We start from the raw sequence: 16,874 nt of genomic DNA, 5'->3' as shown, positions 1-16,874 counted from the left end.
TAATTTTGAGGCTTATGTCGGAAAGCTTCTCAAATGGTTGTAAAAGATAGAGAAAACATTCAAACATGGTAACAGCTAATTCAATAACACATCCTTATATGGCCTTTCCACTTCCTTGTTTTACCTATCCTTCCCTTTCTCTTACTTTTCCTTGGTGGGGCCAGTGTGCTAATGAAATTACTGCATGTAAAGTCTTTGTTTTAGTCTCAACGTTTGGGGAAACCCAAGAGGAGAAAGGAGAATTTAATTTTTGGATATGTCAGTTTGTGCTACCTGAAGGATACCCCAGTGGAAATTTTGTAGAGGCAATGGATACAGCCTGAGTTTTGAGACGATGTCCAGGCTTCTGAAATCCAATTCATCTCCCAACTTTGAAGAGGACTATAAACATACAGAGAGAGAGAGAGAGAGAGAGAATCTCAAGGGTTTCTGTAAAGATAGGGTCAGATTTAGATGCTTCTTTTAAAAGGGAAGTCACTGGATGAAATTGAAAAGCATCCCAAGCAGTGTTGACTAGAGCATATTTCTCTCAATAGCAAACAGTTCCATACTATTTCTGCTAATTTTCTCACCATATTATATCTTCAGATAAACACTGAAAGATAATTTGCACAGTTCATATCTCTTTCTCAGTGATATTTTTGACAGAATGTTACTTCCTCTTCTGTATTCTCATGGTATTTAGCTTTTTTAAAAGTTGAGTTTGCCTCGCTAGATTGTAATTTATTCATCTAATTAACACCGTGTCCCCAAAGGGAGTGACCTCCCTTCTAAGTGGAATTCCAGCCTTTGAATCTCCAACAGTTAATACAGTGCTTGGCACAAAAGCGGCACTGTTTGGTTGTAAAATAAATTAATGCATGCATGAAACGATCCCTGTAGAACCTTGGAAAGCAGAACCCTTGCAAAGGACTGTGTCAAACAAAGAAAAGCATTCCTTTCAATTTTCAACCCTTATCTGACCTGTAACTCTCTCTGGTCATTCATTTTGTATGTGTTATGTATAAATGTATCTACATGGTGTTTAACCCGACCCTACTAAAGAACTTGGTCAGGGTTGGATTCAGGTCAAATCACCTCTGGCTCTGGATCAAAGTGCCTTGCATAAAATAGGCGCCAGAAATATGGAATAAATGAATCACTTGCCTTGCAACCAGCAACATTCGCATCATCTGTGCTTTTGGAATAAATGTGCACAGACATCATCTTACTAAGATTCAGACTCCAATTCAACGTATCTGAAAAAAAGTTCTGGAGGTTACATTTTAGCAAAACCCTCAGATGATGCCTAAGCAGCTGGTTCAGACTTTGAGTATCAAGGTCACTATAGGTTCTCAACCTGAGCTACATACTAGAATCATCTCAGAACACATAAAAAAACTTTGATGTCTGGGTCCCTCGCTCAGAAACTTTTAACTCATTTACGCTCTCCATGATATAAATAGCAAGGATCTAGAATCAGCAAAACAACTGTGAAAAATCTCAACGAATAATTCTTCTGGAAACTGCGCGTCTGTCACACCAAATCTCCAAGTCTCCTATTAGACTCCACTGGAAAGGAACCCCCGCTTGTCAATTCCACACCCCTGCAGCCCTGCGAGGACCCATTAGGTGTTGCTCCGCCCCCTCCGCGCCTATTGGCTGTTGCCTTTTTCCCACCGCCTCTCCGCCCTTCTTTGCGCGGTCACTTCCGGCATAGAGGTTTGTCATATGACCGGATATGGGAAGTGGTGGCGGAACGCTCGCTTCCCGTTTACCGTTCAATTAAAGGGGCACAGCCTAGTAGTGGTGGCCGTCCCAGCGCCATCCGTTCTCCGTCTTAAAGAGGACCCGCCTCGGCACAGCCGGGCTCGGTCCGGCCTTGCGGTAAGCAGTGGGCCACGGCTGCCCAGTAGTCTTGGTGGCGGCGGACAGGTGGGCGTCAGAGTCCGACGTGATCCCTCAACGCCTCTGCTGCCCTGCGCCCGGGGTTGGGTGTCTCCCTGTCCGCCGCCTGGCCCCTTTTCCTTCCCCGCTAGGGCACCGATCACGGTGGGAGCATCCCCCATGCCCTTGCTGCCCTGGGACTGGAGGCAATCCTCACGCATCCCTTTTCGGTTCCGCCTTGGGAACCAGATTTCATTTGTGCAAAACGGCGCTAAGTCGTTTTTTCTTTGATGTGGACCGAGAGGAAGATGTGACAGTGTTTTGCCCTTTATTCTCCAAGTCTCCATGTTCTTCTTAATCTCTGAAGCCCGTCCCTGTTTGTCTAGCCCAGTCGTCTTTTCTGAGGACAATGCTCCGCGCGCTAGGATGTCTCGAGATAAATAGGGGGCTCAACCCACAGACCACTGGCATTGTCAGCAGTGTTAATGGACCAGCTGAATGAATTTAAGGAAATAATAACCAACACAGTGAACACTGGCTGACAGTCTCAGGAACTTGGTCAGAAATGGCTTCATTGATCTAGAAAAATAGTTTTAAAGGACCTCCATGACTTGTTCACTGGCTTACAGAGAAGCACTGAAAAGACTGGAGAATTAATGCCGTCTTAGAATGTAAATGCACTTTGTCTTTATGAAGATAGTCTATCATTCAGCTTAGTAACCTAGAACAGTACTGCACACTTCGTAGGCATCAATATTTGCTGAGTGAATGAGAATCAGTGCTTTTCATTATGCCTTACACCTTTATGAGGTATGCCCAGGCCTCTTTTTTGTTAACCACATAACATACACTGCTGTTGCATTTGACTACTTACTGTATGGTAAAACTTGGCCATTATTTGACCTTTTGATCCACTTTACTTTTCAGCTCAGGTTACCTCAGGAGATTGTGTTGAGTACCTACTAATACTAAGAACACAAAACAGCATTTCTCTCTCTGTCTCTGTGTTTCATGTCCTGTCTCTCTCCTCCCCTACCCCCACTCCCAAGGGAGTTCTTGAGATCCAGGAACTTGTGCTCAGGCATGAAGTGCTTGACTTTTAGTAAACGCAGTAAGTGCTATATAGCAACTGAGAGAAGACATCAATTTTGATTAAGGTTTTTATTGACTCCATACAAACCATGAAGTATAATTAGTGTGAATGGGGAGGGGGTGATAATCCCTAAATGGAAAAGTATCTAAGCAAAGATTTAAAGCCCCCCACTACCAAAAAAAATTAATAATCAGACTAGAAGGTTTGTGATTGGAAACGTTTGAAAATGAAGAGTGTTTTGTGATGAAACTATTTTATTATTTGTAAAGGGATTTGAATGTGAAGGCTTGCAAAGAGATAACAAGATACCTTAGTGTTAGATGTAGCTGTGAACCTGGGTTAGTGCTTTGGTATGGGAAAATAGAAAGACAGGATAAACTATGTGTAGATGAGAAATCAGCAGAATGTGGTAGTAGATCTCCTATGTACAAAGAGGATAGAGCTTTTGAAAATGGGTGTTGCTTATAGATATGAGAGTTGGAAAGGGGGACCCTTAGGGAGCTAGTTGTGTTATTTGGTGCTATCATTTTCGTTAATTTATTAAATGTTTGTTGTGTCTTTACCAAGTAATATAAAGATGAATTAGACATGGCCCTTGCCTAAAAAGAACTACTTTTAAAAGGGGGGGGGGTTAAGTGGGGATACAACTAACTAGAAAGATATGACCTATAAGTGTCATGTTAGCAAAGTAGAAGGAACATATTGGAAAAGTAGAAAAGGATTTTTTTTTTTTTTGTACTTCTGTAACTACTTCAAAGAAGAGGTAAGATCTTGGCAGGATCTAGAGAAACAAGTTGGAATTTCCCAGGGAGAAAAGAATTCCAGGAAATAGAAATTGCATGAACAAAAGCCCAGAGATACAAAGTAAACTGGCCAGTATCCAGTCTTGCTTGAGCATAGAATGGAACAGAATTTATTTCTTTTTTAAAAGATTATATTTATTTATGCATATAGAAATGGGGTACAGGCCAGAGAGTTGGGCGGCGGGGGGGTGAGGGGGGAAGTTGAGAGGATTCACCAGAGATAGAGTAGGGAGCAGAACAGGCAGATCAACAAATTACACTGATGAGGAGAGCAGCGAGCAAAACAGAAGAGGTCTGCTGAGCCATGTGGATCACCTCTGGAGCAGGGACCGAATTCTCACTGAAGCGGCCATGGCTTGGCTTAGCTTCACAGCAAAGTGTTCCAACCTGCTGCGCCAGCAGGGAAGGCCCTGGAGTAGAGTAACACAGTCCCAAAACCCTAGAGCATATTAAGGGTTCAGTACCATGAGCATACTGTGTTGGGTAGATAGAAGTTCAGATGAATGGAGAGTAGAGAGAAAAAAATAGTATTTGGGGAGAATTGTACTTGGGTCTATGATCTCTGCAGGGTAGAAGGTGGTCATTTGAATAGGGGATGGAAACTGGCTCTACATTTGGGTGCTGAAAGAGAAATAAGGGCTTACAGCAACACTGATGGGGAAAAGGGAAAGGAATCATTAAAGAAATTATTAAAGAAACTTTTGATCAACATAAAAGTTTGGATTTAGTATTTGTAATGAAGCAGTGAACATGGACATGGGACCTTTTTAAGTGGCATACGATAGGTTGCCCAAGAGAAGTGAAGAGAAAAATACTTTATAGAGATTGAAAACTGGTGAACTAGTCCTATTAGCTATAAACAAGGTCATTTTAAAAATCCTAAGTTGAACAATATGATAGCATCATTCTGAGAAAGCACCTCTCATCTGTATTTCTGAATTTTTTCCAGCAGACTAAAAATGACAGCCATCAAGCATGCACTACAAAGAGACATTTTTACACCCAATGATGAGCGCTTGCTGAGTATTGTCAATGTCTGCAAAGCAGGAAAAAAGAAAAAAAACTGTTTTTTGTGTGCCACAGGTGGGTATCTAGTAAGAAAAAGTTCTTGCTTGACATCTTTTTATTCCCTTTGAGGACTTTGTGTTCCTTATGTGGACATGTTTTCAACTCCTTTGGGTAAATAGATACCAAGGGGCATAATTGCTGGATCATATAATAAGAGTAGGTTTCCTTTTCTAAGAAACTGCTAAACTATCTTCCAAATGACTGTGTGCCATTTTGCATTCCCATCAGCAGCAGTGTTCCTGCTGTTCATATCTTTATCTGCATTTGGGATGTCACTGTTCTAGAACTTCCCCATACTCATAGGTTCTTGTTTTATTTTGCTTTTCCTTGATAGCATGTGATAGTGAGAGTAGTATATTTTCATATGCTTTTTTGCCATCTGTATGTCTTTTAGTGATACATCTACTATGGCCTTTGGCTCATTTTTAAATCCAGTTTCTTGTTATTGTTGAGTTTTCAGACTTTTTCTGTCTATTTTGGATATAACTCTTTATCAGCTGTATCTTTGGAAAATATTTTCTCTTCCTCTGTGGGTTGTCTTGTAATTCCCTTGACACTGTCTTTCTCAAAGCAGAATGTTTAAATTTTAATGAATGTTAATATACTTCTACAATTATTTGTTGTTAGAATCTAGACATATAGTTGGTTTTTATATCAGTTTCTTTGTCATCCTTACCGAGCCTATTTCAGTTATCTGTAGTGATAACTGAAAGTAGTGATATTTTTTTCCTTTATAGTCTTGATGTTGTTCTTTTATAAAGATTGATGTATTTATGCATACAAGAACTGGGGTACAGGCCAGAGGTGCGGGAAGTGAGAGGATTCACCAGAGACAGGGGGAGCAGAACAGGCAGATCTACTGAAGTACACTGCTGAGGGGAGCAGCGGGTGGGTCAGGAGCGGTCTCCCATGCCAAGTGGGTCACCTCCCTGGCCTGAGATCAAACTTGTGCTGCAGTGGCTGTGAATAGCTTCATAGTGCTGTGTATTAACCCATGGCACCACCAGGGAGGGCCCGTTTTCCGTTTTTTATTTATTTTTTTTACTTTAGCCTACTGGTTAGGGCCATTAATAGTTGTGGGTCTCACAGGAATGGCTTTTTTGCATGGTATTTGCTCTAGGGTTTTTTGTAGCTATCCTTTACAATACTAAGGAAGTTCCCTTCTATTCCTACCATCCCACACCTTTCTTATCAAGAGTGAATGCTTTTCCAATCCTTAGGTTTATCATATACTTTTATCTCTTAATTCATTAGTGTGTTGAATAATTATACTTGGTTTGTTGAATTCAAATTAATTTCCTGGAATAACCTAACTCAGTCCTGATATAACTCATGCCATCAGTTACAGCACACATTATTTTATGTACCACTACAACTGTGCTGTGGTATTGCATCAGTTGATCACGTCTCCTGATTCTAGGGGCTTTTAAGTGTGAGAAGAAATGTACATCTTGGAATTGAAGAATTGAAATATTGTCTTTATTTCACTTATAATCTGTGTTGAACTACTTGTTTTTTGTTTTTTTTTTTTTTTAAATGGTGTTATGTTCTTAAAAACCTCTCTGGCTATCCATTTCTCATTCATCTTTTAGACCTATCCTACTATTCCTTTAAAACTGCTCTGAGGCTCTCCCTGGTGGCTCAGTACGCTAAAGCACAGAACTAAGAAGCTAAAGCCACTTCAGCATGAGTTAGATCCCCACCCCAGAGGTGACCCACATGGTGCGGCAGGCCTCTCCTGACCCGCCCGCTGCTCCCCTCAGCAATGTACTTCGTCAGTCTGCCTGTTCTGCTCCCCACTCTGTCTCTGGTGAATCCTCTCACCCACCACACCTCTGGCCTATACCTCTGTTCTGTAAGAATAAATAAATAAATCTTTAAAAAAAAAAAAACTGCTCTGAAACTTTTACTTTTCAAGGAATCTGCCCATGACCCTCTAGTATGATTGAAGTGCTCCCATCAGTTTATTGTACATGCCACAATTATAGTGTGTGTCATAAAATACAGTTCCTGTTTTGATATCACAGAAAGTTACCTACCAGCTATTTTTGCAATGCGTGAAAGAATGAAGAATGACTGAATAATATTTCTAATGAAAGTGTATGTTTTACTTCACAGTGACTACTGAACGCCCTGTGCAGGTGAAGGTGGTTAAAGTCAAAAAATCTGATAAAGGAGATTTCTACAAAAGGCAGATTGCATGGGCCCTTCGAGATCTTGCTGTGGTAGATGCTAAGGATGCGGTTAAAGTATGTTTTTCATAGTTATTTGACCTGTGATCAGAAAGTGTCATTTATTTTATAACCTAGTATTATGTCTTCTAGGATGGTCTAAACTTGTTTTGTGATCCACTGGTCCACCAGCTAACCAAAAATTAGTTTAAAGTGTTTTATTCAATCTTTCATTTTCTCATTCACCACTCTCAGACTACTAAAATTAGTGTATATGTATATGTATTTGATTTATTGGTTTTGCTTTTTATGGACTACAATTATGTTTGTGTATAAACCACAAAACTAGAGCAAAAAACAATATACGTGTATACGCACACACACACACACACACACACATATAATCCATAAATTTAGTGTGAACTTTAAAGTGGATTGTTAGGTGCGTGGGTTTTTTAGAAAATCGTTGGTAAAACCTAGTTGAAAATCTCATTTACACTATCACCAAAATGAATCTTACTTAGTTCTCACAGATTAACGTAGAAGCACCAGCTGAGGCAGCCAGGCTGACCTTTTGATGGCTCAGGTAAAGGAAGTGGTAGATTACCCACCTTCATTTAAAAAATATAAACAATAAGAGCTAAGAATATAAATCTTATACCTTTCACTTAATCTATACTCAAACATCAAAAAAGTTGGATATGGTAATCATGTTAATGGACTACCTTTATTCCTGGTAATTTAAGGCTTTTCACAGTAATACCCTGTTTTCAGAGGTAGCAGGTAGCACTCGTCTAGTTAAATTAGATGCCTACTCCTTTTCTTCCTCTTGGCCCTGCTCTTCGTCTTCCTCTACAGCCCAGGACACCTCCAGAGTTCTAGGAAATGTGCCACATACTCCCACTTGCACTATTGGTGGGACTAGTAGCAAGACTTACACTTATGTAGTGATAGTATACTTTTATGGAGCAATCTTACTCTGTTGCAAACCTCAAAGAAACTAAAAGCTGAAGAAAATGACAGGTATTTAAGTCAGATGTCATTTTTTAAATGAAGGAAAAAAAGCTTGAAGAGAACCTTGCATATCTGTAGAATTCAGATTTCTTCCAGGTATAGAGGCATCTTTCAGTATTTTATACAAACCGGTTTTGCTTTATCCCTAAGGAAATCCGGAAAGTGGAACAGAATTTGACAGGTGCTTTAAGTGTGTGTGTTATTTGGAAGGAATATGGGATTTTTAAAAAACACTTATTAAATTAATAATTTCTATTACCAAAAAGAAAAGGTCAAGAGTTGAGATCTTTTTGGTAGGTATATGTTTAAGAAGAACACATAAGGACTTTTTAGAAATACATCTTCATTAAAAAGCCTTTTCCCCTTCAATAGTTTTGTACTTCATAATTCCATTGACTTGTATAACTCACTAAGTGTTACTGAATGCTTATTTGAATGATTTCTCACAGCTGACTTTGTCTTGTTGCTGACTTGCTTAATGGGCTTTGTTTTGTTGTTGTAGTTTTTTTCATTTTAGGTAGGCACCTTCGGGCGAGTACACTATATATGGATAGAAAACATAAAATTTTTATAAGTAACCTAACATTAGCCATTTAGTATCACACATTGATTTGTGTGAGTGTTGCCACTAGAGCACTCAACTTCTTTTATGGCATTATGGGAAATATTCCCAGGGAAGAGATCATTTCCCATCAAGATTCTTATTAGTTGCCAATACTTAGGTTTTTTTTCTAAGTAATAATGCAATTACCTTTTCACTGTAAATGAGCCTTTTCTATCTTTTGACACATCAGTTCTGCCTATTGAGCTGTAAATTAAACTAGTTGGTAGTTCCAGCTTCTGTGACACCGTACTGTATCACTGTAGAGTACGTACTGTACTTGATCAGGTCAAGTCCTGATTACTATATTACCCCTGCCCTTCATACTAAAAGTCTGATATAACATCCTTCTTCTTTGAAGTCTGTATTTATCAATACATTTTGTTGTCCCAGATGCCACTTTAATCTAATATATTATTTTCTATTTATTATTATGCATATGTGTTATATATTGTATGTATGTGTCTATAACATATATTACATATAATAACAATTGTATTATTCACGTTAAGAACATTTGATCCTCAAAAAAAGGTAAACTCATGCCATTGTGGCAACATGATGGAGCTTGAAAGGATAATGTTAAGCAAAATAAGTCAGAAGGAGAAAAATAAAATACTGGTTGGTATCACTACTATATAGAATATAAGTAACTAAATTAGTAGTCGGATAAAGACAAGCTGAAACACTAACCCTTGGTAAGTGACTATAGGACTGAGAGACACCAAAGGGAGGGTCAGGGAAAGGGAAAGAACAAGGTTGCAGCAGGTGTAATGGTTGTGCTGGTAGAGTATGGCTGAGTTGGCAGTGGGTTCAGTGAGGTCCAATACCTCTTCAGTTGAAAATAAATTAATTAATTTTTAAAAATGCTTGATTGATTTTTTTCTTCAGTTGTGATAGAAAATATCCATTCATACGTTTTTATCCTTTATGTAATAATCAAGTCATTCTACTCAAGGGAGAACTACTAGACTAGCATGAAATTACTGCTATGATGCCACTTAAGAAGCATGTGGAGAGGATAGTGCAGTTCTTTTACAACAGTTGAGCTTTTTTCACTTGCAAAAACTTTCAAGGGGGCCCTCCCTGGTGGTGCAGTGCATTAAAGCACAGCACTAAGAAGGTAAAGCCACTTCAGCATGAGTTTGATCCCTGCCCACCCCAGAGGTGACCCACATGGCACAACAGACCTCTCCTCACCTGCCCGCTGCTCCCCTCAGCAGTGTACCTCATCAGTCGGCATCTTCTGCATCCCATTCTGTCTCTGGTGAATCCTCTCACTGCCCCTGTACCTCTGGCCTGTAGCCCAGATCTATATGCATAAGTAAATAAATCTTAAAAAAAAAAACTTTGAAGGACCTCAGTATTATTTTTGCTTTCATAATACCCTTAATCATTCTGAACTTCCAGAATTAAAACCAGAAGCAGTTCCTGCTTTCACATCACTTGTTCTTAGAAACCATCCCAGGGTATAGATTGTATCTTTTTCTCATATGTTATAGTTAGAAGACAAACTCTTTTACTAAGGCGTTATTGTCAACTTACAGTTATGAATAATAGTACATTGTTAAAGAAGAGGTATAGCTTTTACCACACAGGCAATTTAAAAAGAAAAATTATGTCCACATTTAATACTGGCGACCGCTGTCATCTTAGAGAGTAGGAGCTGATACACAAAGCCATTAAATAGGTAGCCTGTGCTTCCTCTCATAGAGTTAAGGGGCATGGAAAGGAAATTACTAAATACTGTGGGTTTCTTGAAACCTAGCTTCTTTTGTTAGGCAATCGAAGTTTTTACTGTATGTTGAATTCTTTAACACTTCTCTGCAAGTAGAGACCTTTAATAGTGATGATCTTTTCCCCTAAGTTTCAGCTTCTCTTCATTTTATTAAAATACAGTTTTCAGAGGAATAAAAAGAATATGAGGAAAAGCAATATCTTTTGTACATTTTTATTTCAGGAAAATCCAGAATTTGATTTACATTTTGAAAAAATATATAAATGGGTTGCCAGCAGCACTGCTGAAAAGAATACATTTATTTCATGCATTTGGAAATTAAATCAGCGATATCTCCGGAAGAAAATTGATTTTGTCAATGTTAGCTCACAGCTATTAGAAGGTAAAGCTATGCATATGTATATAAATGTATACAGATGTATATAAATGTATATGAAATGTTTCTGTAAGTGAATTTATAATTTGATATTATTTAAAGTAATATGAATTATTTTTGTAAAGAAATTTAAAATACATTTTTATTGCAGAAGTGATGCTTGTTCATTATTGAAAATTAATATATTAAGTAAATAAAAATCACCCGTAGACTTAATCCTTAAATGTAGCTAGTATTAACATTTTGTTGGATCTTCTAGTCTCTTATCTATGTGTATTTAGGCTTTATATAAAGAAATTTACATTCTTTGGACTCATAGTTCCTATCACATAGCATGAACATTTTCCATGTTATCAAATACCTATTCTACCTTTACTCTTAATGGTTCCATAGTATTCCATTGTATGATACACCATAATTCATCATTTTTACTTTTCCAGGCTTTGCTTATTTTAAACAACACTGAAATGAGTATCCTTGTAGCTATATTTTGTGCAGAGTGTGGGCGTAAAGGTTAAGAACACAACTGGAGTCAGACAATCAAACCTTGATTGTCCCATACTAACTATGTGGCTTTGAGTAACTATGTTTCTCAGAAATAGAATCTATCCCTTAAGGTTGCTTTGAGGATTAAATTAATGTGATGAGAGCAATGCTAGGGATATAGTAAGTACTCTTTAAATGTCAGCTATTATTATCAGGGTAAAAATCCTTTGACATGAGGTTATTTAGGATATTTTGATATGTATTATGAATGTTACGAAACATTTTGTTATGAGATAAAAACATTAATGCAAATTATTGAAAATGTTACTGAGGTTTTAATTTTTTTAAATGTCTTCCATAAACATTGTAAGAAAATGATTCTGTATGCCTTGTGGATATTTGTGTTATACTTCTTGTCTCAGAGAAAGCAATTAAATTATAGTGTGCAGGTGAGCAGGGTTAAAATTTAGTTTATTCCTGAGAAATAACTATTGCTCCTTATTATTGACAGAAAAAAGAAACAGATTTGTTCTAAGTTCTGTTTTTGTATTTTAAAATATGCTGCCAAGTTGAAACATCTGCAGTTGCTGGTATTCAACCATTTTAGCCTGTGAGAATAACAGTTTCAGAAACTTCAAATGCTCGTTTACTTAGTCATTGACTCTGTCCTCTCAATTTTGTTTTACTTGTTCCTTTTCTCTTTGGCCACGGGCCCTTTTCTCTCTCTGTCCTTTTCCAATACTTACTGTCTGGGGAGCCCATTCTTGTACTCAGGCTTTGAGCTTGGAACAGGCAGAGACAAGTCACATCTGTCAGTCCCTGTGCTCCTTCCATCAGTGGGAGTGGCTTTGCGTGTCAGCCCCATCTCAGCATCATTGGACCCTAAAATCTTGGCTAGTGAGTGTGTTAAAGGAATGGCCTTTAATAAAATTACAGTTGTTTTTCGTGCCTTACTTGGTGCTTTACTTTGCTTTGAGTAGTTTATATATTTTTACCATCTCAAGGTTGAATATTTTTGACAAGTGAATGATTCAAAAATTTGCTGTTTAGTTTTTCAAATATTATTTTCAGCTCCTCCTTATTGCAAGCAGTGTGATCTGAGATCACTTTCTATAAGTCAATAACTTGCTTAGATTCAGTAGAGTTCAGAAAACAGCTTTATTTACATTTACAAACTTGTTTTAATGAATTATGAAATTATGGCCATTAAGACCTATTTAAAAAAATAATAAATGTCTCTAAGCTTTGGGTGATGTTAGAAAACAAATGAGAAATTACCACCGCCTTTTAAGAGATCCAAGTGAAGCTATTGGTAGAGAATGTTAACAGTAACAACCTCAGTGTTTTATTGGTGACAGTTGAAAGTGTTATTCACATAATTTGGGGATTTCCTATAGAACAAAGCTTTTAAAAAGAAACCTTGTTAGCAACTGAAAGAGTGAAGTTTTTGTTTAGCCTTTCATTTTTACTTTTACAACTGAATATTTAAAAAGTCTCTATCTTGAGTCCTTAAATGACAGCTTGAACTGATACTTTGTGTGTTTGTTTTAATCACCTCAATCTTGTTCTTTCTAACAGTGTGCCATAACTAACCCACTGTGAAGGAATGTCTGGGTAAAGGTTTGGGGACTTAAATGAAAATGTCTAGATTAAATGCATGAGTCACAACTCACCTAAAAGTAATCTCAAGGGAGTCATCTGTTTCTCAGTTTTCTCCTCCAAAGACTAGTCAATACTGATTCTTGAAAAACTATGAGAAAATAGAAAGATGACTCTACTTTTAGTAACTGTCAGGAAAATGAATTTTTAAAAATGAACTCTGGAAATTTAACCTATGTGAAACTTTCCACTTTGTACTTGATTTTGACATTGTCTTTTAGACCTTAATTTAACATGAAGCTCAAATGAAATATGGGTAGTATTTTAAAATTATAAGCCTGTATACTTTTCTACCCAGCTAATATTCTTTGCTTACTTTCCTCTGCTTTTTTCATACCTTTTTACTCTCCAGAACTGCCTAAAGTTACTGAAGGTGCGTAACACCTTTTCTTCTTACTCTATTCCATATATTTTTATTACTTGCCATTGTTATGTACTGTCGGTTGCATTATTTTATGAATTGTGTACAGGGATAAGTTTATGGCTACAAAATCCATATAGTAATAAAGTTAATTCATTATTGACTTCCAAAGGATTGTGTTGTGGGCCAGAAAATACTTCAGAAGCAGTTATGTTTGTTTAAAATATTTGTTTATTTGCCCCTTAGAAACTAATGTGTCACAAATGACAGTTTAACATTTCCACACTGAACTAAAATGCATTTTCTCAGGGGACTAGGAGTTAGGTGATGATGCTTCTGGAGATAATTTATATTTGTACACTGTATCTGTAATTGCCTGTATCAAAGGTTTTAGTCCCCTTCTTTTTTTTTTTTTCCTACTGAGATGTTATCTACATCTGCCTAATTTCCTTTTTTATTATTTTATTATTATTATTATTTTATTATTAATTATTCTTAAGAATAGGCCCTGTTATTTGTTTGTGTGCTAAATGTATTCTCTCAAAGAATTGAACTGAAACTTTTACAAAACTAAAAGTACCTTAGATTGGCCTCTTGGTGTTTCATCATGCAGTATTAAATTTTTTTACTTCAAACAACCCTAGTGACTATTTCTCTTACTATATAGAATTATTGAGAAAATATCAATAGCTGATCTGTAGAAATTTTAATCAATGCATGTGAAAATTCTCTAAACAAAGTGGAAATTTTTAGTTAATATTTTTTCAATGCTGAAAATAATTGTGAACTTTAGATGCATTTTTCATCTTAATTTATTTTCAAAAAATAGTAAAGATGGACAAAACTAACTGAAAAAGGTTACACAGTAGAAACAGGACTGCAGATTATTTTCTTGTTTTGAATTTATGATCTGTTTTTGTTAGAACAAAAATCACCTCAGGTAGGAAAAAATGTTAGGTTTGTCTCCATGTGTTTTGTTTTTGTTTTTGTATTTTAGTTTATATTTGGGGAAGTTGTAACTAATGCCTCTTTTAACACTAGTCAGTGACTTAGACTGCATGCTTATAGTTTGTTATGATAATAAACATATTAACATAGACAGTTTATTATAAAAATAAGGATTTTATTTTTCATATCTTTCGAATGATTCTTTCCTATTTTTCAGCCACTAAATTTGACCTGTGCTTATAACTGACCTATAAGTACCATGTTTATAGTTTCTCCTGCTTTCTTACTTCTTTAATTTTTACCCTTAAGAATCTGTTCCGAGTGGAGAAAATCAAAGTGTGACGGGAGGTGATGAAGAAGCCGTAGATGAATACCAAGAACTAAATGCAAGAGAAGAGCAGGATATTGAAATAATGATGGAAGGCTGTGAATGTGCAATCTCTAATGCTGAGGCCTTTGCAGAAAAGTTGTCCAGGGAGCTGCAGGTGCTAGATGGGGTAAGCCTCTCTGTGACCTATGAATGAGGGATGCACAGTGGATCAGGAAGACTGGTGGTGTTCCTATTTGATGGACTCAGCACTTAGGGTTTTTTTGAGCGCTTATTGCAGCATTGCCATGAGTTTTTCACTGTAGTTGTTCTAAAGACAGCCATTCCTATTAGGTCAGTGTGGGCAGTTGACTGAGGTTCTCAGTTTGCAAAATTCTTGGTAAGTCATAGGAGGAAAAAGCAGCCAACCAGTAATCAACTTAGGGTGTTGGTTTCTCCCAACCTCTAAAGTACCTGAGAATGTAAAAGAATAGAATTTTTGTGGCTTATAAAAAATAGGTACAAGTTATAAAAAGACAGATAGGGCTGAAATAAGTGAATCACTTGCCCAAAGGAAACAGAATAAATGTGAAAATGGGAGAAACTAAACCACTTAAATGTTTTGGGATTGATCCTTAAAATTGTAGTGTAGGCACAGATAATTTGGTGAATGGAAACCAGCAGGGATTACAGCTGAGATGGAAAAATGCACAAAATGATGTAAAAATAAACTATTATATTATTAAAAATAAATACATAAAGTAAATTTAAAAAATTGTAGTGTAGGTTTGTAAATGTCATCTTCAGAAAGCAAAAACTAAAGGTAGTACCAGTTAGTTGAGAATCATCTAAAACAAGAACATTGAGAGGTTTGTTTATCAAAGCAAGGTAAACACCAAAGGAAAATCTTCAGAGAGGATATTTAAAGATTTAAGGAATTTTGGCATTTTATACATGAAATGCGGAAGAATTGTGAAGTTGAACTCAAGCCCAGTGATTACATGAATAGTCCAAGTTTATAAGTTTCACTCATTGGAAGTGAAGCTTAGAAAAAACTTCAAGATATGAAGGTGAAAATTGAACTTAAACAGCTTCAAGTGTCAGTTTTGCTATGTAATATTCAGTGGTTCTGAGCCCTGCTGTGCACTCTCAGTTTGGTGTCACTTACAGTGGAGTTACTAAGAATTGTGTCTGAAAGAACACACAAAACTGAAGCTAAGTTGTACAATGATATTTTTGTAATTCCTTGTACATAGTTTTTTCTCATACTAGGTTATCTGACTTTTTAATGTAGGTTAACGGTTTATATTTTCTAATTATCATATTGTTTGGCAGTTTAATTTTCGATTTGTCAGCTTCCATATTTCAGGGAAATGAGAATCGATAGAATCATTTCGAAAACAGTGATAAAGGGATGGTGGCTTTCTACTGCTTTTCCTGGGGAAAATATACTTGTAAATGAAAGAGAAAAAAAAATGCTGGAACCAGCTGTCCGGTGGCCACATGCTCTTCTGTTAGATAAACCATAGTACAGTCACAAACTAGTTCCACGTAATCTTAAAAACATGGGATGCCACTGCTGCCCTCTTGGTTAAGATAGTACATAGATGATTATTCTTTTCTTAAGGATTTTACATAAATGTTTTTAAGAAGTGTGGAAAATTCTATCGCTGGTACAGCTGAAAGAAATATAGAAATATTAGCAGTAACATAGTCTAAATTCCCCCTATGTTATAGAACTTAGAGTATAGAATTCTTGCTGATACCTTTTGTGGGTATCAGCTTGTATATGGTTCCCAACCATGATAGAGGCAAAGTGTTATCTTCTTGAAATATTATGTAAAAAGCAGAACATAACATACTGTAATAATATTAAATAGATATGTCAGTGTGTCTCAATCTTTGTTACTCTGCTGTTAGAGACTTAGTACTATTTCATCTTTATGCTTCTTTTAAACATTAAAATATAAGGTAATACTTTTGTTTTTTACTTCTTAGGCCAACATCCAGTCTATCATGGCCTCTGAAAAGCAAGTGAACATCCTGATGAAGTTGCTGGATGAGGCTTTAAAAGAGGTGGATCAAATTGAATCGAAACTTAGCAGTTACGAGGAAATGCTCCAAAGTGTCAAGGAACAAATGGATCAGATCTCTGAAAGCAACCACCTCATTCACCTTAGCAACACTAATAACGTAAAACTCCTGTCTGAGATAGAGTTCCTTGTAGTAAGTCTGATTATGAATTATCAATAACATAGAAACCATTTGTAAACATTTTTTTTTAAGATTTATTTATTTGTGCATACAGAACTGGGGTACAGGCCAGAGACTCAGGGGTGGCGAAAGACTTCACCAGAGACAGAGTGGGGTGCAGAACAGGCAG

General features: G+C 36.8%; 1 protein-coding gene across 1 annotated transcript in view; it reads left to right on the top strand.

Moving 5' to 3' along the window:
- The first annotated feature begins 1,740 nt into the window (after window positions 1-1,740).
- The window catches only part of EXOC1 (exocyst complex component 1), a 42,774-nt gene continuing 27,640 nt past the window's right edge, over window positions 1,741-16,874 (top strand). The window contains exons 1-7 of the mRNA XM_012724232.1: window positions 1,741-1,866; window positions 4,715-4,845; window positions 6,949-7,079; window positions 10,577-10,736; window positions 13,228-13,248; window positions 14,494-14,681; window positions 16,490-16,717. Of these exons, the coding sequence (XP_012579686.1) occupies window positions 4,722-4,845; window positions 6,949-7,079; window positions 10,577-10,736; window positions 13,228-13,248; window positions 14,494-14,681; window positions 16,490-16,717 (852 nt within the window). The 5' untranslated portion in view covers window positions 1,741-1,866; window positions 4,715-4,721. The remainder of the gene's footprint in view (window positions 1,867-4,714; window positions 4,846-6,948; window positions 7,080-10,576; window positions 10,737-13,227; window positions 13,249-14,493; window positions 14,682-16,489; window positions 16,718-16,874) is intronic.

The sequence above is a fragment of the Condylura cristata genome, unplaced genomic scaffold (genome assembly GCF_000260355.1).
Source record: "Condylura cristata isolate star-nosed mole 26May11 unplaced genomic scaffold, ConCri1.0 scaffold00012, whole genome shotgun sequence".
Classification (NCBI taxonomy): domain Eukaryota; kingdom Metazoa; phylum Chordata; class Mammalia; order Eulipotyphla; family Talpidae; genus Condylura; species Condylura cristata.
This window is presented reverse-complemented; position numbering and strand designations above follow the sequence as displayed.